This window comes from Rhea pennata, unplaced genomic scaffold, assembly GCF_028389875.1.
Source record: "Rhea pennata isolate bPtePen1 unplaced genomic scaffold, bPtePen1.pri scaffold_32, whole genome shotgun sequence".
Lineage (NCBI taxonomy): Eukaryota > Metazoa > Chordata > Aves > Rheiformes > Rheidae > Rhea > Rhea pennata.
In genome coordinates this window covers 3,922,686-3,947,964 of record NW_026907679.1, presented here as the reverse complement: position 1 = coordinate 3,947,964, position 25,279 = coordinate 3,922,686, and the positions used below count along the sequence as shown (strand labels likewise).

General features: G+C 57.5%; 1 protein-coding gene across 1 annotated transcript; it reads right to left on the bottom strand.

Moving 5' to 3' along the window:
• Positions 1 to 863: 863 nt before the first annotated feature.
• LOC134154593 (adenylate cyclase type 10-like) lies at positions 864 to 24,079 on the bottom strand. The gene is made up of 33 exons (XM_062601268.1): positions 24,060 to 24,079; positions 22,932 to 23,095; positions 22,308 to 22,412; positions 21,872 to 21,910; positions 21,201 to 21,344; positions 20,493 to 20,698; positions 19,946 to 20,042; positions 19,525 to 19,613; positions 18,818 to 19,009; positions 18,450 to 18,571; positions 18,125 to 18,201; positions 17,616 to 17,805; positions 16,787 to 16,839; positions 16,175 to 16,328; positions 15,209 to 15,401; positions 14,687 to 14,773; positions 13,975 to 14,258; positions 13,237 to 13,373; positions 11,391 to 11,516; positions 10,176 to 10,430; positions 9,115 to 9,459; positions 8,579 to 8,630; positions 7,388 to 7,610; positions 6,868 to 6,975; positions 6,320 to 6,498; positions 5,620 to 5,776; positions 4,939 to 5,143; positions 4,764 to 4,860; positions 4,419 to 4,534; positions 3,394 to 3,511; positions 2,265 to 2,460; positions 1,568 to 1,756; positions 864 to 1,028 (listed from the first exon to the last, which is right to left on the bottom strand). Exons 1-33 carry the CDS (start codon positions 24,077 to 24,079, stop codon positions 864 to 866), a joined length of 4,884 nt encoding a protein of 1,627 aa, XP_062457252.1.
• Between the last annotated feature and the right edge of the window lie 1,200 nt (positions 24,080 to 25,279).

Genomic DNA, 25,279 nt, shown 5'->3' with positions numbered 1-25,279 from the left:
GGATGCTTCACTTATATTTCTTTATTAATCATGGACTACTGCGGCAGCAAGGTACTCCCCAATTAAGGGAGGGCCCTGTGGCAGCTTACAGGGAGTTTATACAGGATGCCTTTATCCAGAGAATGTTACTTAAAAAAAAATAAAAAACACCACCTACCATTTCATTAGTCAGGGACACGAGTACATAATACTCTTACCAACTTCCCTGCTTTGGTGGCTGTAAACTATGTCTTTATTTTAAAATGTTCTCTCTGCCAAGGACCTAACATCTGTGTCTTCTTAAGAAACAGACATGAGTTCCACCAAGGACATGCATTTTGCTCTACTAACTCATCACAAAGGTATAACCCTAGACATCCCCTTGTGCATAAAACCTGCAGAGAGAACAGAAGTTGCACTGTGCCTACCACCCCCAATCCCGTGGGGCTGCAGCAAGGAGAAACTCCAACAGGAGAACCAAACTGGCAAAGAGCTGGGCAGAGACGGGCCTGAAATGGCCTGATGCATTACCTCTACCCAGGAGAATGAATACTACTTGGGAACTACTATAGAACTATAGGAATTAACCAACCTGCCAGAGCTTTACCTTCTCTGGAGCGCTTTTTGCCTTATTTATCATATTCCTCACTTGATGGAAGCCTAAATGCTAAGCTCTTCAGAATGCTCAGACTGTTTTGTTTTTTGGTTTTTGGTTTGAGTATTGACCTTAGTAATTGTGTAGGTGTTGGTTCAGTTTGACTCAGGTTGTGCAAACATTGCTGTGGGAAAGGAGAGAACGAGGCAGAATACAAGCAGGGGGCCAAAGAATGATGCTGAGCATATTAAAGGAAGAAGGAAAAGAAGAATTGCCTGGACTAGCAGTGTCAGAATTTAATTCCTGGAGAAGAATCCTCCCTTTGCAGTGCTGGCAGCTTCAGCAGGTACCTGGAGCTACAGACCTCTGGCTTTGCTTGGTTCAGGTGTGGAAAATGTGGGGCTGTCTTCAGCCACAAATCTCCCAGGGGGCCTTTTCCAGTGAACCAGCACTCCTAAAGGAAGGGGGGAAAAAAGGCACAGTGAGAGCTGAGAAGAGCATGTGACCTCCAGAGCCATGACTTCTGCCTGGGAAGGCAACTAAGGCCTCTCTCAGCAGCTTGTTGCATCCATCAGCCAATGAGCCATGCTGCCAAAACCCCTCAGCGAGCAGAAGGAGAGGCAAGGCCAATTCAGACTCAGCACACGTTGATCCTGGCCTCCCAGAGCTGCCTTAAGGAGCAGGGAAAGATTCCACTTCACCACTCCTCTGCCAAGCAGAGATGCTGCAAAGGAGCAGCTGCAGGGCATACTGCTTCCTCACGTACCAGTCCAGCCCCACCTGGCAGAGAGGGATCACAGCTGTCTCTACCTTCCTCTTGAGCAGGGCTAAGAGCACCTACCAGCTCTCACAGGACTTTGAGCACATGCCCCTGAAGCTCTCGGGGGGCTCTCTCTGGGGCTACCTGCCACAGTACAGTGCGGCCCACCTTCTGCTACAGCAGGCTCAACTTCTGCCCGGGAAGCAACTCAAAGGCACAGGTGAGCAACTTACAGTGCTCATCTCCAGCCAAGTCTTCTCCAGCAGGTTGCCATGGTCTTCACAGGCTTGGAGGCCCTGGTTGAGGCACAGCAGGCTCTGCTCTTCATTCCCCAGCATCAGGAAAATGTAGGCTTTCAGGTGGTAGACTCTGGGGTAGAAGACGGGGCTTGTGGAGCACCGAGAGAAAACCTCTTCGGCAAGCTGCCGAGAAAACAACAGAGAGGTACATCAGGACAAGTCAGAGAGCCCAGCGATGGCTTGGCACAGAGAAGGGCACCAAATCCCCAAAGAGAAAAACCAGCCACAAAGAAAGGAGGAGTGCACAGCTAGCAAGGCTGAGGTACCACACAAATCTCTCCTGAGCCCTAACACCTCCTATGGAGCAGGCATTTCAGCAGGGCTCACTAGCTCATGGCTGAGCAAGGCTCTTTTCCTCTCCTGTTTGGGCCAAGCAGTCCCACATGGGAATTCTCACACGCCCAGGAAGACTGCCTTCACCTGACTGCCTTCTCGTCCCCCTCTTGCTGACACCTCTGTTACAGGAGACTTTAGCCATGTTGCTCCCTAAGGTGCTACCCTCTGGCACTACCCTGACTCCATCCTGTCGTGGCTGCTTCTACCTGCACAGGTCAACCCACTGCTGCTAGCAACACAGCTTTCCCCAGAGGGCCCTTGCAGCATGCCCCTCCCCTTCCTCCGCATCCCTCACCCTTAGAGCCCTGCGGCAGCTCTCACGGGCCCTCCATGAGCCGTGCTCCATGTCCTTTTTCAGCACCAGGCTATGGCACTCCAGGAGCCGGCTGCACGCTTGGCTGGCCACAAGGCAGGCGCCAGTGCTCTTCAGCAGCCTCTTGGCCTTTTCAAAGGGCTTCTGGAAGTTGTCCCACTGCCCAAGCCTTGCAAACCTACATTGTCCAGAGGAAAAAAGGAAACACAGACAAACACACACTCAGGCACATTTTGTAGAGATGAGCAAGTAATCAAAAGGTCTCCTAGGCTATAGGCTCCAGCCCCAACCTGGCTTCCAGAGGCAATGCATCCTCTAGGACAAGGAAGCTACTGGGGGCGTGATGGGGAGCTGAACCACAGTGTGTTGTAGCTGCTCCTGATAAGCATCACTGAGAGCACTGTATTGTAATCAGGCAGCAGTAGCTCAATTCCTTCTCTCCCGCGTGAACTTGGTGTTCTCGTCTCCCTGCTACATCACAGCTGAGCAGGAATCTACTGCTGTCCCTCCCGACAGGGTCCTCTCCGCTCCCCTTCCCTCCAGTTTGCTTGACCTGTTTATAAACGTGTGCGCATGCGTGTCTGTTTGTGAGCCAGCGGCACTCAGCACTCCCCCACAGTGATGAGCGAGACCACAGGGAAACTGCAAGGACTGGAACCCAGTCCCTTGCAGGCACCCAGGAGACACAAGCCATGCTAGGCAGGAGACTGGGAGAATGGCTGCCTTCTCCCACCAACACAGCATTGCTCCAGGCCCTCGTGCCCTCTCCGAGCCAAGCTCTTGCACTTAGGCAGCATTCAGCCTGCATCGCTTTCCTGCGCTGAGAGAGAGCCACACCAGTCCGTCCCCAACATTCAAGGGGAAAAGGAAGGCTGTGGCTGAATGCCGCCAAGGCATCCTTCCCTGGCAGGGCTCCACAGCAGCACAACCTGGGGCTCCTTGCCACCTTGCTCATCCTGCGTGGCCCCCTGGCCCCTTTCACCACCGTGCTCCAGAAGCAGCCGCCTTGGTGGACATGGGATGGGGGCATGTGATGAACGCAGAGCTCCCCCTTTCCTGGCCACAACCACTGCCTGGGCCTCTCCCCACTCAAAGCAAGTCTCCAACTTACCAAAGAGCCAGGGACGAATACAGTCCAAGCAGGATGCTGCTCTGCGCCTGGAGAAGGCAGTTGGCTTCGTTCTGCTCCACGAACCTCCTGCACTCTTCAAAGGACTTATACTGCCACCCTGCAATACAAATGTCTCTCAGAGAAGCAGCGAAGCAGCACCTCCCTCCCTGGCCTCACCGTGCCTCAGGCATTCAGAGCAGCAGAAAGCTCCAGCACAGCTGGCAAAGTTCTTGGCAGGCAAAGCACTCACAGAGCAACAAACCTCACAGGAAGCAGGCAAGGGCTGCACTTCTACCCTAGCTCCTCAGGGCTGCTCAAGTGCACGGAACTGCCCTTGAACGCAAGGGCAGAGAACATCAGGAAGGAAACAACAGAACTCCCAGCTCCCCTGACACCATGTCTTGCCCTTGGAAAATCTGCAGCTTTCTAGCACTGCACAAAGGCACGCTGCCACTGAGCAGCAATGACAGCGACCCCAGAGCACAGGCTCTTAGGTGCCTCCTGCTCAGGCACATGCCAGCGCTGCTAGCCCTCTTTCCTGGGGAGCCAGAGCAGAGTGAGGCGGAGAAGAGCTTTCAGAAGGGGCAATCTCAAAACACAGCTAGGAAAGAGCATAACTGAAAGCACTGTCAAATTACTCTTGGCTCCCATGTTAGAAACACAAAAAGGAAAAAAAATAACGAGGATGCAGGCGAAGAGAGAAATGCGCACAGCGGAAATCTCTGTGGAGGAAATATAAGGATTGCTGGAGGCTCTGGGGTCATTGTTCTACCAGGAGAAAAACTGCTTTGGCCAGCACAACTGTTTCCGTGTTTCCAGAGGACAGGGAAACCTGGCAGAACTCTTGTATTGTCTACTCTAGTCTCTAGAAGTCTTGTATTGACGGTGCACTTCTGCTTGTGCTGGGAGGGCTCTGCCTGTTTATACCGTGCACAAAGCCCCCAGCTCTGGCCCACAGGTCCAGGGGGGCAGCCTTGCCTGCCCAGCAAACAGGCTCTCGGGGGCCCTCCTCACTGAGCACTTACCAGCATCAAGCAAGAGGTCTAAGCAGCAGGAGAAGAAGCATGCCTGCCCAACGATCTCATCTGCTCCAGACACCTGCTTCTCTAGCCTGCGCAGCACTGCCTCACATTCCGGGTACCTGGGGAGGAACACAACGAGCCTCCAGGGAGCCTCTCCACGGGCTGGGAGCCCAGGCAGCACCTCCAGACAGTTCCCACTCCCCTTCCCAGCACCTCTCTCTCCCTCGTTTTCCCTTCTTTGCTCTTCCTCCCAACTCCGTCCCACTTTCTCCAGCAGGCCTGTTCTCACCCAAAGGTCCCTGACCCCTGACACTGCGCAACCCCGACTCTCTCCAGCACCGGGATTACCTCATCTGCAGAAAGAGTGCTGTGAAGAGGGTCCTGAGAACCACGCAGCCCAGGTCAGGCTTCTGCAGCTCCATGCAGAGCCTCTCAGCACGATAGCCTGGGAAGAGAACAAGCAGACTTGCACCGTCTCTCTCGGCAGAGATGCCTTCTTGCAGGCGGCGGGGGCAGTACCTACCTACGTCGACGGACAGAGGCAGATTTCCCAGGCTGAGGGTCAGATGGGACAGGGCCTGGGCAAAGCTGGCTGTGTTTAATACCCCTCCTCCAAAGAGCTGCACCTCAGCGCTAAGCTGCACGGCTGCCCGCCCGTATTGCAGCCACTCTTCCCGGCAGCCCAGGTTCTGGCAGCACAGCGCATATTCCAGGTAGGACAAGAGGACCTAGAAGGGTCCAAACACAACAATGCACACGACTGTCTCTCCAGGGCAATTCCCTGGCCTGGAGGGGACAGGCCACAACCCAGCTGCCAGCTTCTCGCTTCTCTTCCACTCTCACAGCGCGCACCCATACAACCAACTCTTCTTCCTACTGCCACTGCTAACTGCAGCCGTGCCAAGACAGGGGCCCCCGGCCTTGCACACCAGCATTATCAAGAGCCACGAGGAAACTACAGAATACACACAGTGGTGCTGCCTTAAAGCCAGAACCACCTCCATGCTCGCAATTAGGAAACAAATCCAACACGAGGGACTACCCAAAGCAGCAGCAACCCACACCCTCTGGAAGTTCATCCAGAAAAGGGCAGGCACACTTTGGGCTCTTCTTGCCGGGGGCAGGCCCTGCTGGTACTCTTGCCAGGCCAGGGAAAAGGAGCCGCGTCAGGGCGGGTCTGCTGCTGCAGAGAGAAGGCACTCACGTGACTCGCGTCCTCGGACTCCTCGGCCGTGTTCACCTTCATGAGTGCTGCCAGGCGGGAGAGCCTCCGACTGCTGGCGGCGCTCTCCAGGCTGAAGAGCTGCCGCAGTAAGGACAGGCAGTGGCTTTGCCGGAACAGCCAGGGGAGCCTCTGCCTCCTGCCACACAAGGGAAACTGCTGGGCCACAGCCACTAGGCGCACTGTGCCAAGTCCCACGGGGCGGGGGAAGCAGGGGGATGGAGGAGACGGCTGCACCTCCTTGCAGAAGGGCAGCTGACGCAGGCACGGCCGCAGCGATACAAGCGGCAGAACCAAGGAGTACCACCCAGGAAACGTGACTGCTAAAGATGGTGCTTGGCACTACAGCCTAGGCAGGCCAAGCAAAGCTGGCCACCGGGAGGAAAAGGGGCCTTGCACGGGAGGCCTGCGCCTGGCTACAGCCTCTGAGCTTCCTCCTTCTCACAGCTCACCTCCGCTTACGCTGACAGGCCCACCTCCTGCTCCTGCCAGCACACTCCCATCGCCTCCCCACACTCTGCTCCCCACTAACACCTCCCTGCTCTCACTAACACCATCTCCCATGCCAGCACCCCAGTAGCTGCCCAATACAACCCACAGCTGCTCCACCCATTAGCCTCCAGCTCCCTCAGCAGCTTTCCCTCAGCCTAGAAGAGCCTTTGCTTTCCCTTCTGCTTCTTACCCTGCCTCCTGAGGAACGGAGGAGTCTCTGTTCTTCTTGTGAGAGGCATGCTCTGACTTTTCCAGGACAAGCTGCAAGGCGGCGCCAGTGGAGGTCGTGGGGAATTTCCTCTTCAGCAGGCTCAATGCCTTCCTGATCATTGTCTTCGCCAGCTCCGTTTGTCCCATATGGTAGCAGACCTGCACAGCAAAAGGGCTTTGAAGGCAGTCCCGTTTGGCACAAAAGCTCATCCCCAGTGCATCAAGCAGCCCCAGGCACAGCTGGGAATCCTGAGCCTCCCAGCTACTGGGAACGCTAAGAACAAGGATACTGGGAAGGCTCCCAAAGGGCTCCGATTCAGCACATAACCAATTGCATGTCTCTGGTGGAATCAAGGCCAGGACCTCAGCTGGTTTGGGCCAGGGGGCAAAGGGGCCCCAGGAAAGCAGGCAGAGAGCAGTCGCAGTTAGGTGGGCCAGGGAGAGCCTGCCCCACCCCACCCTACCCCACAGGAAAGCATTCAACTCCACCGACCGGGGGAGCCCACCAAAACCACCCTGTCACCTTACCTCTCCTTTGAGGCTCAGCAAAGTGGCTTCTTCAAAGCAAGCAAGCGCATTTCCCTTCTTAGCCACCAAGGTCCTCAGCACTTCTGCTTTTCTCAGGTTCCGGAAGGCCTTTCAACAAGCACACAGAGAGCAGCTGAGCATCGCTGCCAAGCTTGTCCCCAGCCCCAGCACTCCCAGGTGCCTCCAGCATCTTGCTGAGGAGGCCTGCACCTGCCCCTGGTGATGCCCACCCAAGCACAGTCACGCTGCCTCTCACACCACGCGCACAAGCACTCCTTTGCACCACCTCCTGGGAGGTGCACCTTGCACCAAGGGGCTGCTTCACGGCCCTGTCTCTCTTGCCACAGGAGAGGCAAACAGGAGGCAAACGCTGGGTCTCCCTCCCACCAATTCATCCCCGAGTCCCCACAAAGGCAGGCCCCCAGGCAGGCCCTATTGCAGTGGGGAAACTGGCTTGCTCAGGGCAAGGCACTTGAGAGGACTCCACGGGCAGTGGGCTCTGGCAAGCACGGCAACTCACCAGGTAGTTGTCGGAGACGTGCAAGTAGGCAGCCGCACCCTCCAGCAGATAATAAAAGGCTCTGGCGTCATTGCCCACTGCCATGTAGTGCTGAGCCAAGGGCACAAGCACCAAGTCCACAATGGCCTTGCAGCTGCAGGAACACTCCACACCCTGCGTCCAGTGGGTCTTGCTGGGCACCTTGGGCATCCATTCGGTCTTAGCCAGAAACCGCTTTGCCGCTCTGGAGACAAGATCACGGAGAAAGAAGACACCAAAGCACACACCAGCGTCACCAACACCGCTCCTTCAGCGTACGTTAAAGACACGTTCTAGCACAGCACGAGGCCACACACACGAAGGCACCGCACGGGAGCTGTGGGTTGCACAGCCTTCCCAGGCGTGCTGAGGGAGCTCGCTCAGTCCTTCTTTCTACCCACACAACAGTTACCTGCACCCAGAGTTCCCTGGGCCCTCCCAGCTTACAACTGACGCCACTGACTCCAGAGTGGGCTGCAGCCCCCCATCATTGCTATGACTTCCCCCTGTGCTCCTTCCTCCCTTCCGCTCTCGCCTTCTCTCCTCCCTCAAGACCTTTGGCTCTCCCTGCATGGCAAGCAAAGCCAGGACAACTCACTCACACAGCACGCTTTGGCAAGATTTGTTCCCTGACACTGTGGGCACATTGACCAGTATATGCTGGGCACTCTGAGGAGCCCTGGGGCCTCAGGCAGGGCAGAACCGGCATGAGAAGCAACAGCTCCCCTTTTCAGCAATGGCAAGCCATTCCGTTGGCCACAGTTGTAACAAAGCAGCAGGAGCACTGGTCCTGTTGGCGCCTTTGCTGCCCCGGCTCTGGAGGAGCACTGCTCTTTTAGGCAGGCAGAGAGACCAGCTGGCATTTCTGTCCCCTTCCACAAGCCACCCTGCCTCCAGGGGCTGCTTTGCCCCTGCACAGCTTGCAACACTGCTCTCTAACAGCTAGAAAGCCAGGGCTGCTCCACTCCAAACCACCATCAGCACTGGCATCCCACTGGCTTCCCCAAAGATACACATCCCCATGGCCATCTCAACCCAGCTGCCTCTCACAGGCCTGCTCTTGCCAATGCTAGACTCACAACGGGCAGCCCAAGCGGGGAACTCCGCTTATCTCCTCTGCACACCCTCACCCCACTGCCCCCCAAAATCATCTTCAAAACCTTGGCTCCTCACCGAAAAATCTCCTCCAAGCAGCTCTTCTCTTTCAGTACACCACTTGAAGCATCTGCACAGAAAGCATGCCATTAAACACCTCCTCACTGCACATGCCGTAGAGCTGCTTCTTGCCATTCTGTAGCACCAAGGGAGGAAGAGCAGAGCCAAAGGCCCTGGCGGCAGCTCCCTCTCCAGCTCCTTCCCTGACATCTGCCTTCACTGTGGGGCTCAACTCCAGACTTAACCCAGCTTCACCAAGTGTACTAGACACACTAGCTAATACACCTCAGCCTGCTGAGCCACGCGTGCACCTCTGCCAGGAGATGGGCTGCCCTCCCGTAATTCTGGGAAAATGCAGGTGGACACACAAGGGGAGAAAGGCGCTGCGCTGTGGACACATCATCGCTCTCATTGTGGAGCTGTGCTCAGTGGAGAAATGAACTAGTCCTACAACAGTATCCGCCTTGCACTGGAAGCATCCCCACGCTTGTGTGAAACAAGTGTGCAGTAGGAGTGGGCAGGACCCAGGCTCCAGAGCAGGGCACACGGCATACCCGTAGAGGCGGGGAGCTCGTCCAACTTCATCTCCTCGCTGGTCGCCAGGGAGGCCTCCCAGTTGCGCCAGGAGCAGTCGCTGCCATGCTCTTCTCCGCTCTCGGCCTCCTGCGTGCTGCCCAGGGCCAAGCGGTGGAAGGCAACAAAGTCGCCTCCCCCGCAGCACTGGCACTTGTGCGCGTGCCTCTCCAGGAAGGCCGCACACTTGTGGTGCAGGGCCACCCTCTGTCCCTTCGGCCACAGCTCATACGCAGCCTCCTGCAGCAGCGGGGCGCAAAAGGCCAGCACGCCAGACTCCAGCCTCGCCCTCCTCTTGCTCTCCTCCACGGATGACTTCTGGGCATCTGAAAGGCAACGGGGCTTCCCATCAGCCAGAGCTGGGGCCAGAGCTGGGGCCAGAGCTCACGCATGCCATAGCTGCACCATGAAAGACAGGCCTTGGCGTAGGCCCTTGGCAGGAAACCAGCGCTCCTGCACTCAGAGCCTCCGGGCCAGACAGCAAAAGGGCCCACCTTGCCTTCCTCACACTAGCACGGCCAGCGCAACAGGCTGCTGGGCTGCTCTCCCTGCCAACAGGCTGTGCAGCTGCGCTCAGGCGGCAGCTGGGGATGCTGCCAGCCGCAGAAGCAAGACACAGCCAGCTCTTTCTGCCCACTCTGCAAGACACTCCCAGCCTCCCACGCTCCCCCGGCGCTAGGGGACAATAAAGATCAACGCACACTAAATCCCTCATCTGCACACAGCGGGAGGCTGGGTCAGCAGGTCAGGGCTTTCGTACTCCCTCTCCTACATGGGCTATGAGCCGCGCTTGCAGGCAGGACAGCAGAGGGACTCGCAGCACCTCACTGCAATATTGCCCTCCAGCACAAAGCACAAAGCACAGGCTCCTCGGAAATGGACTTGTCAGAGCTTTTAACAACCCATCCCTAACTCCCCGGGGTGCCATGAGCATTACACACCTCCTCCGGGCAGGGAGCATTCTCTAGGGAGCCCCACCAGGGACACAGACAGTGGCAGCAGCAGCCTGCAGTGCTCCCAGGCTCCCCTTACCACCTCTTACCGCTCTCCTCCTCCAGAGAGGCGCCTGACCCCTCGGTGGGAACACTGCTCTCTTCTGCCCCCTTGGCAGCATTCAGCCACTTGAGGATGTTGCATCTCACCAGGGCATTCAGCGCCTTGTTCAGCTTGGCCCTGCTCCACCCGGGAAGGATGTGGAACAGCAGCTCCGTGCTGAACAGCGGCCCTAGGATGGCTGCACACTTCAGAACCATCTGCTCCGAGGGCTTCATGCTGTCCAGCTCAGCCAGCGCAATCCCTGCCAAAAGCAAGCCACACGTCTCTCCCTTGCCCACTCCCCACCATCACAGCCTGCATTAGCTGCAACACTTGAGTGGGTAGATTCTTCCCTAGGGACCCAGCCCCTTGGACAACTGCAACCCAGGGCACGTGTCTTCAAGATGCCTCTGCTCCTGCTTGACCCCCAGGAAGCAAGGATGCGGGAAAGCAGAGATGCTCAGACGAATGCTCCCCCACCATGGATGAGCAGGGCAGCATCCAGCACATGCATATGTCCGGGCATGCAGCTTGCCAGCTCTGCGCTCTATTTATGTCCACAGGGCACACAGACAGAGAGCTTTTCCTGCACCGCCGAGGCCAGCTCAGAGCTCCCCACAACCCCGCATTTCCCTTGGTCACACGAGACTTTCCCCTTCTTGGACAAAGCAGCTCCTTCAAGAAGAACACTTGGGCATGGGGGACATTTCTGCCACCCGCATTTGGCCAGGGCTCGGCTCGAGGGCAGCCATGCTCATTCACAGCTTCCCATCCAGCACCCCCTAGAAATGGGGCGATTTCTGGGCCAGCCCAGAAAACAACAGGCAGAGAGATTCGCAAGACGGATTTGTTGGGCTTCAGTGCCTTGAGGCCCCCACAAGCAGAAGAAATTACAAACAGAACAATGAGGTGCAAAGCCTAGTTCAAAGCTCAGTCGGAGCCATGACAAATATCCCCTGGAAATGCATTTTCTCTTGCTGAGAACAGTCTGCTCCCAATACCTTCCTTTCACCGCCCCCTGCCCACCCCATCCCACTCAGAGCAGACAACATGCATGTTTCTCTGCGGACAATCCCATGGCACCAAAGCAACCTGCCCAGCTTAGTCCCAGAGGGCAGAGGCTCAACTCTGCAGCACACCAAGGTCCACACTCTCCAGCTCATGCCCTGGCAAAGGCACCCAGCACTGCTGCCAGGTGCCGCAGCGCGGCTCAGCCCCTCACCTTTCAATGTAGGGGGAAGTACAGTGTTCTGCAGGGTCACATCCGCTCTCATGGTGCACACCCTGCGGTCCTTCCCCGCGCTGGAGCTCCGTGCTGCTGCGGTGGTTGAAGTCTCCGTCACAGAAGCTGAGTGGCACAAGGGAGCAGGGGAAAGCGATTAGCAAAGGGAGACAATTCATGTCATGACTTCCTGCTTGCAAACACTACAAAATCCACCTCAGCTGGAACAAGGCCTGCCTCAGGTGGGCTGATGCACTTGGCCTGCACCAAACATGCTCGCTAAGACAAGCAAAGCACTTCCCTTGCATACCTTTGTTTCATAGCCCTTCCCTAACATTAGCTGTTGCCAGGCAGTTTCCCCAAACACTCCCAAGTCAAAGGCTCCAGACCTCTTGACTGGGGAGGCAACGCCTCAAGGCAGAAGGCAGCAGTGTTGCCGTCATCCCAGAGGCAGGCACCTTGCCAGTGCAAATGCAAAATCGGGGGTCACTCAGGGCTGCTGCCAGAGCCATGGCAAGCTGGTTGGCATTCATCCCTAGGTCGTGTTACCACTGCTGCCTTCACTTAGTAGCACCTTTGGGGGCTTTCACACTTTGGCATTCAAGTTCCCAAGGCCTGTGCCTCGCCTCTGCTGGGTTTGATGTCACACTTCTTTGCAAGTGACCTTCTTTGCCTTTTGCCCAGGGAAATACATGCACATTCCAATGCCTCTTAAATAACACGCCTACATCGGCTAGAGAGCAGAGTTCTCCAGGGCATCCCAAGAATTTGGGCAGCGACTCAAAGGGCCAGAGAAGGGATTTTCCACAGATCAGACAGCAGCACCTCCAACGTCCCCATGAAAATCCACCCGCGTGGGGCATGCTACAGGCAGAAGCAGCATGCCCCGCTTTGTGCCTAACCGGGGTCTTGTGTTTAATCTCTCGCTCTCTTTAGCCAGAGCATGCCCAAAGCCAGCCTGCGGTCAGGTTGCTCTGCGCCTGCCTGCCCTCGCCCCGCACACTGAGCTTCGTAAGCAGCTGTGCTCAGGGACAGAAATTGCTCTTTCCCACCCCTTCAGGCAGGCTTCAAACTACGCTTTGGCCTATCAGGCAGAGGAGAAGGACGGCAGGGGCTCACAAAAGCCAGAGTCCTCAGACCACCTGCTGATGAAGAAGTTTCTTCTAACCAACAAACACGGTGTGTGGCAGGAACATAAAGTGCACCAATGCCATATACCCATATGGAGAAGAGCCTGACCCCAGCAGGAGCTCTCCTTGAAGCAGCAGACCAGGCATTGTGGACTCCAGGCATCCATTTGCCTTCCCTTGCCCTCAAGTGTTTTCGCTAACACACTCAACTCTTCAGGCCCTCTGTCTGGTCCTCTAAATGCCTCCCACCACACATCCCTCAGCTCCCTCCAACCTCAACCCTTCAGCATTCACCCCTAGCAGGCCTTACAGCACCTGGCACCATGTGTCACTGACGGACTCAATCCAGCCCTGTGGCTGTGCACAAGGAACATTCCAGCCACAGGACTCAGCACACTGGCCCAGACGAAGCACCTGTGTTCCTATGAGTTCACGACAAGACCAGCACTCATCTGAGTGCAGGCAGCAGCTCTGCTCCTCCTTTGAAATTGGCTGCCATGGCACCCTTGCTTGTCCTCTCAAAGACACCAGAACTCCCCTGCCTCGGCTTGGGCTGTCCCAGCAGCAAGGCCTGTACAAACCCACACCTGATCCACACCACGCTCTGTATGGCTGCAAGAGCTGACAGTGCCAAGTTCCCAGGGGAAGCCTCAGGCAAGAATGCGCTGGGGAAAATGCACCACAGCAACTAGGCAGTCGGCCGCAAAGGTGCTTACTGAAGAGGCTCTCCCACTTGTCCTCTCGTTTCTCATCCTTCCCCAGTGGGTGGAACAAGAGCATGTCGTGGCCAAGAAGGTAGTGCAGCAGTTCCTCACAGTAATAGGGGATGCCGTAGCTTCTTTGCGTCAGCAACCTGCAAAGGAGCACATCCAGCACTCACTGACACAGGCAAAGGCAGGCGCACACGCACACGTTTCAGGTGGGTGCTGAGCCACTCGGGCAGAGCACAGAAACCAACGTCTTCACCACAGCTCCACCTCACTTCTGAAAGGGCCACGACTCCCACGGGCTTTGGTGCCTGAGTCACCCGGAAGATACAGCCTTTGCTGGAATCCTCGGGAAAAGCAGTGCAGATAGAGCCCCAAGCAAGCCTTGTCTTTCGTGTCCCCAACAGCCTCGATGCTCTCCGGCACCGGTGAGAACCTTTGCCCCCGTGAATCACCCCTCAAAGCCTCACCACGCAGACTAATGCCTTTGCCACCCCTGAGCCATGCCAGCGTGCAGGATCACTTCCTTCCTGCCTTCCAGTGCAACACAGAAGGCTGGACACCTCCTGTGCTCTGTGCCTAGGCAGCTGCCCACTCGCAGCTCACGACTGCCAGGATGTCCCACTGGCTAGAGGCACTGGCCCTCCTAGAAGCTCTGCACTGCCTTTTCTAGGGCTTCACTCCCTTTGGCTCTCTGCACAGCTTCAAGCTCTCAGCAAGAGCTCACAGGCCCTGCCTGTGACTTACGTCTCTAGATCCTGGGGCAGGCTGACAACTCCAAGCTCCTGGCAGGCTTTCTGCACTACAGCAGAAGGCTTCAGCTCTCCCAGACGAACACAGCTGGTTTTCGGCAACTTCAGGATGTCTACGGCAGCTTGGCAAAGCCTCTGTCTTCTGCAGTGACTGGCAGTGAAGCTCATCACCATGAAGATCGAGACATCCCTGAGCACGCTCCACATCAGACTCCAGGAGGGAGAGTCGATGCAGTGGGCATTGTCGATGACAAATACAACGCCATCTTCTTCAACAGTCTGAAACAAACAGCTTGCTCTGCGGGGATTCTGATGGGTTCTCAAGTAGCTTCCATAGCATCAACTTTGGCCTCTTTCTCTCCCTCTCCAGACAGAGAGGGAGAGAGAGAGACGGAGAGAACGCTCTGAAGCCTCTTTCCTCTCCCCAGCTACTTAGGCATCCAGAATCTTACTGACTTGCACTTTCTCTGAGACTTTAAGGCCTCTTGTGCAAAGTAGGACAGAAGAACCTTGTTGCTCCTCCCGAGCACGTGCCCACCAACTTTATGGGAGGAAAGGTATCGGGGGTATGGGCAGGGGTGCTTGGGCTCTGAAGGGTAAGGACTCAGGTACATCGTCCTCCCGCCAGCTCCCACCACTCTCCTCCTGAAGCCTCCGCCTGTGGCATTGGTGTCTTCTTCTGACCCCCAAGGGAGAGAAGAGCTCACCTTCTGGAGCACTTTCTTCAAAACCAACTCCAGCTCCATTTGCCTTTGAGTGCCACTCATCTGGGAAACTGCCGTCGAGAGGGGAAACTGCCCAGAAAAGCACAGTCATAGAGAAACAGCCTTCCAGGGCTTGCAGCACACCTACCCACCACACAACACCAACCCAGCAAAATGCCTCTCCTGGCCTCACCATCAGCCCTCTCCCCAACACAGCTGCAAGGAGACAACGCAGTGCAGATACCCCCGGGAGCTGAGAACAGAAGCCCTCTGCTTGTTCGCTTGTGATGGCAGCCCCGGGAGGCAGCAGACCACTCACACAGCACTCAGCTCAACACAAGGTCATCAGCCCCATCTCCAACCTGCTCTTCAGTGCCTTTTGCCCACCGCGCTCAGGAACAGAAGCCTGCGCTATATGCCCCTGCTCTTCCCTCCAGGCAGCCAAGCGACTCCCCACCGGAGCCTCCAAACTACAAAAGCTCACAAGCAGCCCTTTGCCAGGGCCAGAGAGGGCCTCGCTCTCACCTTAACGAGGAAGACGTCGTTGAGGAGGCAGTAGCTGCTCTCTGCCATCAGCCCTTGGAGCTTTGCCTCCAGCACAAGCTGTCTGGCACTGCACGATTGACATGCCTGCAGGCCCAGGGCCATGGCCAGCACCATACGGAGGGCAGAGTAGACCTGCTTCAGGTCTAGCTCTGTCAGTTCCACGGCCACTACCCTGCCATGCAAAAGCAAAGAGGACCGAGATTCAGAGAGCAACGCAAAGAGCTGCAGACTTCCAAGGCAAAACTGTCAGAGAAGAGGCACGTCATCCAGGGCTGTCTGCAAGGGAGCTCTGGACACACAGCCCCAGACGGACTCTTCTTCCACACACCTCCAAGTGTTTCACAGAGGGCCAAGCTTTTCCCGCATCTTACAAGGAAAAGCCACAGAGGGGCAATTGCTGCCAAGCCCCTGGCAGAGCCACCACCACACCCTGTGTCTCCACAGCTCTCAGCACCTCCCCCTGCACAGCAACTTGCCAGCTGAAGAAGCAAGGACTGAGCAAGTTGGGCCTTTGTGTTTGAATGCCACAGCTTTGCCATCTGCCTCCTATACTACGGGAAGGCTTGGCCGCCCCAGTGGTCTTTGGCAATAAAAGCCCAAGGGCAAGCAGCCTTTCTCTGGCAGCTCCACCACACCACTCCTGCCTCCCCCAGCATCTTTCTTCTCCTTACTCTCCAGCTGCATGAAAAGCATGCAGCTTGGGCTCTTGCCAGCCCTTGCAGCCTGGCCTAAGTTTGCAAGAGCAACAGCCCTGGCTCCACAAGCCACTTCCAGCTCCCGCGAGACCTAGTAGGAGAGCGTGCAGCTGCTCCATACCAGCGGCTCCAGGAGGCTTTTCAGGGATGCTGCTGGCCGTTGGCCACTAGCAGAGGGGCTCGAGGATGCCACGAACATCAGTGGATGGGCAAGGGAAGTGTCCCACAGGTAGTGCTCCAAAACACTCACCTGTGGCCAGCAGCCTGGCCCAAGGATGCCAGCTCAGTGAGTAAATGGCTCTTTCCAGAGCCAAGCACACCCTCAAACGCTAGGATGCTGCTTTCGCGACAAGTCCCATAGGCTTTCAAGGCACTTTCAAAGAGGGCAATCTCCTCCTCGCGACCTGTGAAGGCAGACAAAAAGCAAGCTGCTGTAGCGAGCTCAAAAGCCAACAACCTTGGGCAGCCTCCCCTCTTGCTGCCACTGCAACTTCCCTCCACCGCACCTGCGAGCCTGCCCACACCCAGGGCTCCTTCCCACCCCAACAGCTACAATTCTGCAGCTAGGCCTGCCTTAGGGCACTCACAGCCCCACCTTCCTGCTGGAGCCTGGCAGCAACTGCGTTCTTGAAAGCTCCTGACACGCTAACGGTGCAGGAAGGCAGGAAGCACTAGGCGTCTCACTCTGATTCCCACCTCCACTGCTGGCCCAACTCCAACCTTACGAACGAGCTATGAGCCCAAACCTGATGGCCACTGCAGGCAACACCATCCCTTGCAAAAGCATCTCCATTCCCAGGCTGGTACTAGCAGCTACCAAGGGCAAGAAATGGGCATACACAAGAGCAAGGCATTCACCTACCGAGCAAGGGGCCGTACTCTGACCTCTCCTCCATAAGATCCAGGCCAAATACGCTAGCAGGGGGAGAGAAAAACAAAAGTCAGTGAAGGAGGCAGAAGCTGGAGGACAGAGAGTCATGCGTGCAGCTGAGGACACACTCTTGCCTACCCGCTCTTCTTTTGAGCATAATGGCAGCCTGCCCACGCTCCCACCACCAAAGTTCACGCTCATTCAGCAGAGAGTGCAAACACCAAACAAGCACAGGGAAAACTTCCAGCACACAGAAGCCCAAGGGCTTCTGACCACACTGGCACAGCACACGCTATCAACGTGCAAGCAACAGAGGCCAAAACATCATCCAAAGAGAACCTACAAGCCTGGCCCAGAGGAACAGCTCCAGTTTCACCAGCAAGTGAGCAGGAAGACAGGCCCGGCCACCCACATTTTCCCAGGGGACCAGCACAGACCAAAGTGCTTTCCAAGAGCTTCCTGCTCAGAAGCAGCCGAGATAATACCCCCTGGGTGGGTCACAATTGTCACTGCATTGCCACTTGCATGCCAGCAAGCAAGCACAGGGCAGAAAGCAGAGTTGCAAGCCCTCTGGGCAGGACTCCCGAGAGCCCTCTCCACCCCTACGCCATCACTCCCACTCTCCCAACAGCAACAGGCACCAAGGTGAACAGGCAAAAAGCACGGCCATGCTATGGCTTTCCCTCTTCTCAGACACAGCGGTGGGAGGCCTGGGGAGGGCAGCAGCTTGGCCTCTTTCTGCACAGCTCCTCTTTTTGCCCAAAGCTGCACCCTGGGTGCCTCCACGCCCCCAGGCAGCCTGCTCAAAGAGCACACTCACAGCTTCTGCGACATCCCCAGGTACTGATAGACAGTGCCAGGATCACCAACCCCCTTCATCTGGGCCTTCGGCAGCTCCTTGAAGTAAGACCGGGGCAGCCGGGACGCTGCGTAGGTCGCCGCATCGCAGGACACCAGCCCCGGGTAGTGCTCCATCAGCCGGGCAGCCAGGTTCACCTTCTGGCCCATGACTGCCACAGAGAGAGAGCACGCGCTGACGTCCTCAGGAGAGCAACCCGCACCACCCTTCCAGGCTGCCGGCTGCATCCCCCGCAGCACAGGCCAGCACAAAACCCTGCTGAGCACGAGTGAGAGCAGCAAGGAGGCTCACAGCCCGTCCCTCGTCGTACGGCGGGACCCGCTCCGCCTCCGCCGGTCCCGACGCGCCGCTGCAGGCCAAGCCCTCGTCCTGGCCCGGCGCCCAGGGCCCACAGCTTCTTCCCCGACACTCTGCCTCTTCCTGTCAGAGACGCGGCCCGGGCACCCGCTCCGCAGACGGACACCTCGTACCTGTGTACTCGTGCCTGACGCGGTGGCCGACGACTCCGCAGAACGCCGTCCCGCTGGTGACCCCCACGGACACTGCCCTGAGGCGCAGGCAGAGCCGCAGGGACTCAGCAGCGCCCGTGCGCAGTCCTGCCTGCCCACCGCCGCCCCTTCCCCACGTCCCCGCGCTCTGCCGTCTGCCCCGGCAGCGCAGGCCTCGGGGACCGGCAGAGCCCGGCAGCGGACACACCAGCTTGAGCGGGCTGCGCGTGCAGAGCAGCCAGGTGCTCTGGCACCCCTCCGCACCCCCCGCCCCAGGCCGTCCCAGGCAGCACGCCTCCCCACTCACTCGATTTTCCCCAGCCTCCCGGAGCAGGCGGTGGAGATTTTAATCGCGTTTTCCAAGGCGCAAACGCTCTCGCAGGGCAGCTTTCCTCCAGGGAGGCCAAACACACACAGCAGCGTGCAGCCCTGCCGAGGACAGAGGCAGCACACCTTGCCGCAACGCCTGCACCAAACTCTTCCCGCCCTGAGACTCCAGCCTCCGCCGACAGCAGCAGAGCTTCAGGGCAACCCCAGGACACCCCAGGGTACCGCTCCCAACGCCGAGGCAGAGCTGCTTCCCCTCTCCCCACCGTGCGAGAGACAGAGCCGCTTCCCTCCTCTCCACCACCACCCTCGCCCTCGTGCGCGGGGGCACTGCTCCTCCACGCTCACCTTATCAAACATGGAGATTTTGTTGATTTCGCCCTTGTGAGGACGGAGGATCTCCGAAATCAGCACGCTGCTGTCCTGGATAGCCTTGCAGATTTGCGTTAGGTTGACCTTGGCAGCAAACTGCAGCTTCACAAAGAGGCAGGTGACCGGCCGCAGCTCGGATAGGCACGCCAGGGGCTGTCTGTCGTCAATCTGGAAGACAGCAGCGGGCCACCTCCACCAGCCAGCTCGCCCTGGGCGCTTCCTGCCTGCAGCAGATACCAAGGCAGAGCGCACAGAGCGGCAGCAGCGGGCGCTCTCAGAGGAATGCAGAAAGCCTCCTCGCAGTGCAAAGCAGGCGTCAGCCTGCGCGAGGCAGACACGCAACGGTGCAAGGTGGCACTGGGCATGGATGGACACAAGGGGCCACCCTCAGCAACGCTGTCACCGCTCCGGAGGCATCCCTCTCTCTTACCCCGGGGCCATGGCCAGAACAACACCAGTGGAAAATGCAGAGGGCAATCCACCCCTCCTCACCCCCGGCGCTCTCTGCAGGAGCACACAGTCGGCAGGTTTCTGGCCCCTGCAGCACTCCTTTCCCAGGTTTTTGCATACGGGGGCATTTTCTTTGCCTTACCTGCTGTCTGGAGAACTGCCGCTCTGCAACACACATCTCCTTCTCCCCTCCCTCTCCCCCAAAAGGCACCTCCCAGCACTCGTGGCCATACCTTGCGCAGGACACTGGCTGGGATGTACTTCCTCAGCACCTTCCCCTGAGCACGATGAGGGGCCAAGGTAACAGCAGGCCTCAGGACGCCTACGCAAGGAAAATACACGCGGTCACTGGCAGCAGGGTGCTACGAGCCTGGCTACGGGGGCCTTGCAAAGCAGGGGCTGGCACTGCAACTCGGGGAGCAAGGTCCTCCGCCCTTTGCCCGTGTGTTCCTCTTGCAGGTGCTCAGCCACAGCCGTCCCCTGGAAGCAGCAGGAAGCAGCCAGTGCCTCTGCTGCAGCGCAGCTGCGCCCCAAGCACAACCACTAACTAACTGCAAGGGGGAGAGGGCAGAGGCCAGGCCCCAGCGGCCCCTCCGCAAGCCAGTCCCCATCTTTCTGGGCAGGCACAGAACAAGGCAAAGCCGGGGCACTCACCTGGCATTTCCGGAGAACGGCAGTTCAGCTGGGCTCGTGTGAACTTGGAGAAAAGGTCTTCGCGCTCCGACACAGACATCCGCTGCACGCCTGTAACCTGGAGGCACACGCAGCAGAAGCACTGCCATCGGCCTCCCCAGGAGTCCCAGGGCACGCGTCCTACCCTCCCTCCATCCCACCCTCGCTTCCCAGAGAAGAGGAGGAGATCCCCGTGTAGCAAAGCCACCTTGCTGGATTTGCACCGGGACAAACGCTGGCATCAGCAGCACACGAGCTGTGCAGCCATCAGCCACGCACCCCCGACGTCTACAGAACACCGCCACGACCCCAGCAGGGCCAAACCCTGACACTCCCTCCTGACCCCACCGCAAACCCAGCAAGCACAATCCACAGCTAACCCTTGGCTGGAAGGGCAACAGCTACAGCTCTCCACCTCCTCTTTACAGCTACAGCCTCCACAACGCCCATCTCCTCAGCCTTCGCACACCTTCCTCCCTCACCACCTGTTCCAGGTGCCCCAAACAGCTCTAGAGGCCATCTCGCCCACCTTCACAGCTCCTTGGCCTTTCACTCTCTTGCTCTTCACCTGGCTCTGGTTACAGAGCTCCCAGCAGCTGGCTGACAGGATAACATCACTTGCACTTGCAAGTTTTTGCGCCTGCCAGACTTCACCCAGGGCCTTGCCAAGGATCAGGAAGTGCTGCTCCTTGCGGTCTCCCACAGTCAGCAGCGACATGTGCCCTGCAGAGATCCCTGGGGAGAGACAAGCACAACTGAGGCGCAGAGCACTTGCACCTCCGCAGCCTCCCGAAGCAGCAACTCTCCACAGGCTCTGTTTCAAGCTCAACCCTGGAGACAGGCTCCTCCTCTCAGCTGCTTCAGCTGGAGGCACCCGTCCTTCATTACAGAGTCCAGCTGGAGTGTCGATGGGGAGGGGGTACAAAGTGGGGCCTGCCAACAGAGGGGCCTGAAACGGGTGCCTGGAAAGAGGCACGTGAAGCTGACACTGACAAAGTCTTCACAGCCACAGCACCCCAGAGGCCCAGCACACCAGCACCTTTGCTGGCCATCTGCTCAGGGTGCGTGCAGGCAGCTTGTAAGCGGCTGCCTGAGAGCACACAACAGAATTCCAGGCAGAAGGTTTCCCTGGCCCCACGAGGGATCACCACCTCTCCCCCAGGCGGAAAAGCACCCTGTGGCCCTGCACAGGGCCATGGAGCCACACACGGCACGGCTAATCCAGCACACCCCGTACCTATCTTCAGTCGGAGCTTCAGACCCACGTCTGTGTCACGGACACTGTACTTCTCCTGGATTTGCCGGCAGCACTGCAGCACCAGGCTGATGGTGTCTCTCAGCTGTGTTTCCCTCACTCTCCACAGCACCAGTACAGCATCCCCTGCAGAAAGCAAGGGAACGGGGGAAGGCTCTCGTGAGACCTGACGCGCCCTGAGCTGCACCCCCCTGCACGGACAGCAGGAACCGGCAGGCGTGCTGAGGAAGATGCACTCGTCGGAAGGCCTCCTCCTCAACTACAGCTCTCTGGCACAGGGATGCCTTCCCCTCCCCCAGGCCAGCTACAACAGCAGCCACAGAGGATGAAGGTGCACAGTGTGGCTACAGGAACACGGGCACCCCCGCTGCCGGTCCCACTCAGGGCAGAGATGAGAGGCCTCTCTCATCCCCTCCTTCCTACCATGCTGCCTCAACCCCCAAGCTCCCAGGCTGCCTCCCCAACACCTCCACACCAGCCCTGTCCCACTGCAGCTTCCCACTTGGGCACCGCGGTGGCAGCTCCCCAGGAGCACCTGCGTGCCAACAGAGCCTCCCCTCTGGGCTTTGCCAGCTCACAGCTCACTCTGTCCTCTCCCCTAGCATGCCTAAGATGGCAGCAGACAGAGATAAGTTTCAATTAGAAATACATACCTGCAAACTTCAAGATGTCTCCTCCAAAGCCCAGCAGCTCTGCAGGCGAAAGAAAGCAAGAGAAGAGTCACCTCTGCACCTTCTTCAAGCAAGCCACAGAAGCAGCCACTCTGCTGCCCGAGCAGCACAAGGGCAGTGCTGCCTGGTGGGGCACCATTCAGGAAAGCACAGCTCCAGCCCCACCTCTACACTGCTCACAGGCACCACAGCACTGGTGCCTACGGTACTGGGCACTGCCCAAAGGAGCTAGTGAAGATAACACACCCGTTTCTCAGCACCAGTGTCCCCCAGCACAGGACCCCAGCTGCTCTCGGTGGCCCTCGGCGCCCACAGAAACCCCCAGCACGCACAAGGAGGCTGCCTAGCGCACCTCTCTGCTCTCCCAAAGAGCAGCCTCATGGCACCGTCCCAGACAGTCCTGCAGAACGGCACTTACCCTCCACAATGTCGCCCATGTAGTCATTGAGCGTTTGCGTTAGCTCGTCCGCACCCCGCTCGAGGCTGACGCTCTGGCTAAACTTCTCCGTCAGAGCAGTGAAACCTCAAAGAGGCACAAACAGGCACAGAGGAATCAGCAGGTGCCTACATGGCCGCCAGCTTCACGCTCCCACCTCAGAGAGCGTGCGCATTACATCGTGCCCTGACCTGGCTTGTGACAACAAGCCTGGACCACCCAAGAGAAACCACCACTCTCGCATTGGCCACTGCTCCTGGCAGCGTGCCTTCTCCCACACCACACAGCCTGGAGCAGGGGCTCCCGGCCCACGCGCTCTTGCAGCCCGTGGAGGAGTGCCTAGCACTGGGTACCTCTGCTGAGCCCAACTAGCCAACTCCCGGCCTCTTCCAGGCCTCCCCTCTTTTGGAGCCCCTTGTTCCTCCTGACGTCAGCCACCTCTGAGCTCTACTTCCCCCAAAGTGGAAGATGGGAGCAGCAAAGAGGCCTCCTCTGATGCAGTCTCCACCAGAGGTGGCACCGGGGCTCCCAAACGCCCAGAAAGCCCCAATGCCTCGTGTCTCTGACTTCTTCTCAACCCCCGCCCTTCACAAGCCTTGGACCCACCTGAGACGTCCGCAAAGAGCAGTACTCCATGAAAATTCTGAACGCAACGGGCTTCGTGCCTCAAGTCCTCAGATAAAATGAGGTCGGGGACGTAAGCAGCTACTTCCCCGAGTTCTGAGCAGTGCTTGGACCTTCTCTCCCAGGCACAAGACATCGTCAGCGCCCTTGGGGTACACAGGGTACCTCAGGAGAAGACAACCGTGCCCAACCGGGAGCAGGCTAGCACAGCACCGCGCAGGGTTGTGCAATAACCCGGGGCCTTGGGAGGGGCTGCTGGCCCTCTGCCACCAAGGGGCAGGTCACAGTCAGCCGGCAGTGACATCGGCCACATGTCATCGATTGCCTCTGTGCTGTCATCAGACAAGCGAGCCAGCTATCAGGGACAGCTTCTGCACGTCGTCACTTCCCTAGCAACTGCAGCACGCAGCGGGGCACGTCCTAGGTTGCTCTGTTGTAAAGAACAAGTGGGTCTTTTCCAGAAGGTGGGGGACAGAGCAAACCTCCAGCCACAGGGCTCCTGGCGGAGGCCAGGAGGAGATGGACAGGGCTGCACCAGCAGCACAGCAGACGGGCATATCAGAGAGGGGGAGAAAAAGCTGAAGGACGCGGCAGGAGGCAGCTCCAGCCCCCTGCTCTGCGGGAGAGAGCTGTGTAAAGCTTCCACGCCGCAGGGACACCCCCTCACGCTGGGCACCCCAGCTCACAGGCAGCCCAAGGCTCACTGCTCCCTACGGGAAGGTGAGCCGGGGCTGAGGCTGACACCCTCGCAGGCGGTGCCCTTGCCCACAGGGCGCAGTCCTGCAGAGGCTGAACAGGGCATGCAGAGCTGGGTGCTGGCCTCTAGCCCGGCAAATTACAGCTGGCGGCTCCGACTTGCTTGTTTTCTGCTCTGTTTTTCCTGGTTTCTCTTTTGTAAATAAACTCAAGAATCCCAGCTCCCTGTGCGTGCAGAGGGCACGAGCTGGGAGCCCCTGGGCTCTAGGGGCCAGCTCCTGCAGAGATTGTATGCCTAAGGGCAGCTGCTGGAGGCATCCTTATTCTGTGTGGGTATCCATGCGGTTCTAAGTCTGTCTTTCCTTTCCTTGGGATTGCTGCTGAGTCTGAGATCACAGTAACCCTCAGACTAACAGAAGGAAGGTGGGCGACATTGCTAGAGAAATACTGTGAGAAAAACCTTTCAAATAGTTAACAAGACTCAAGGACAAGGGGGAGAGAAAAACAGTATTGCAAAGGATAACTAGGTCCGGCTAAAGAACCTTGATGAAACCACAGCGCTTTGAAGAATGCGAGGGGTAGCTAAGACAAAAAGAGCAGAATAACCCAGAAGTGACCTTAGGTTCATTAAGGCTTATTAACATATTAAACTACACACCCCTAAATGAATAATGAGATGGAAATGACAAGATAATGATGTTACCGCCTCTTCTTCGCTTCCTATGCTAATTAACAAGACTGTGAAAGTGCAAGCACAGAGCGATTACCTGATGTAATGAAACTGTAACTAGTAGAAAGATTTGTATAAAATTCTCCCTGAAAAGTGTGTATAAATCAAGAATGAGATGGGGTGAAGGTGTGCTGGCTTTGTGGATTTACCACCTAGCCCCCATCTCTGCGCAGAAATGAAATAAACAAATATCTCGACCCTGTGTGTCTATTGGTTGCTTGCACACCGGGTAACAGAACCCAGATTTTGGGACAAGAGGGTCAGTTCTGTCTGAAACCCTGATAGGCCAGTGTCATGGCTGTGGCTACTGTTAGTCGATGTGAGGTCACTTGTGCCTCAGTGCCTCATAGCCCAGCTATGGTTATGTGGCTGTTGTTTGTGAGGTCAGGCCTGCACCAGTGCTGGATAGGACAGTACTGGTCATGTGGTTGATGTTAACTGTAGTGAGGTCCCTTGTGCACCAGTGACTTGCAGGATTATGCTAGGCCCATGGGTTGTGTTTGTGTTTCTGAGGTCAGTTCTGCCTCTGTCCCCAATGGGGCAATGCTCGGCCCCTGGCTGCTAGTTGTGGTTTAGGGGTGACTTGTGCACCGGGGACTTACAGGCATGCACTAGGCCCGTGGCTGAGTTTGTGCTTGTGAGGTCACTTCTGCCTCAGTCCCTGACAGGGCAATGCCAGGCCTACAGTGTAATAAATTGTAACTATTTGTTCATTGTTTAAAAGGAGGAATAAGCCAGTGGAGGGGGAGGAGGAGGTTTTACAACAACCAGGGTTGAGACATGGTGTTAGGCAAATAAACTATGGTTAGCACAAAAAGCTTATATGACCCCTTGTGGAACCGGTGTCGGGGCCCTAGCTATCTTGCAGGACTATAAAGAGCTGAAGTAAGCAACAAGCAGCTCA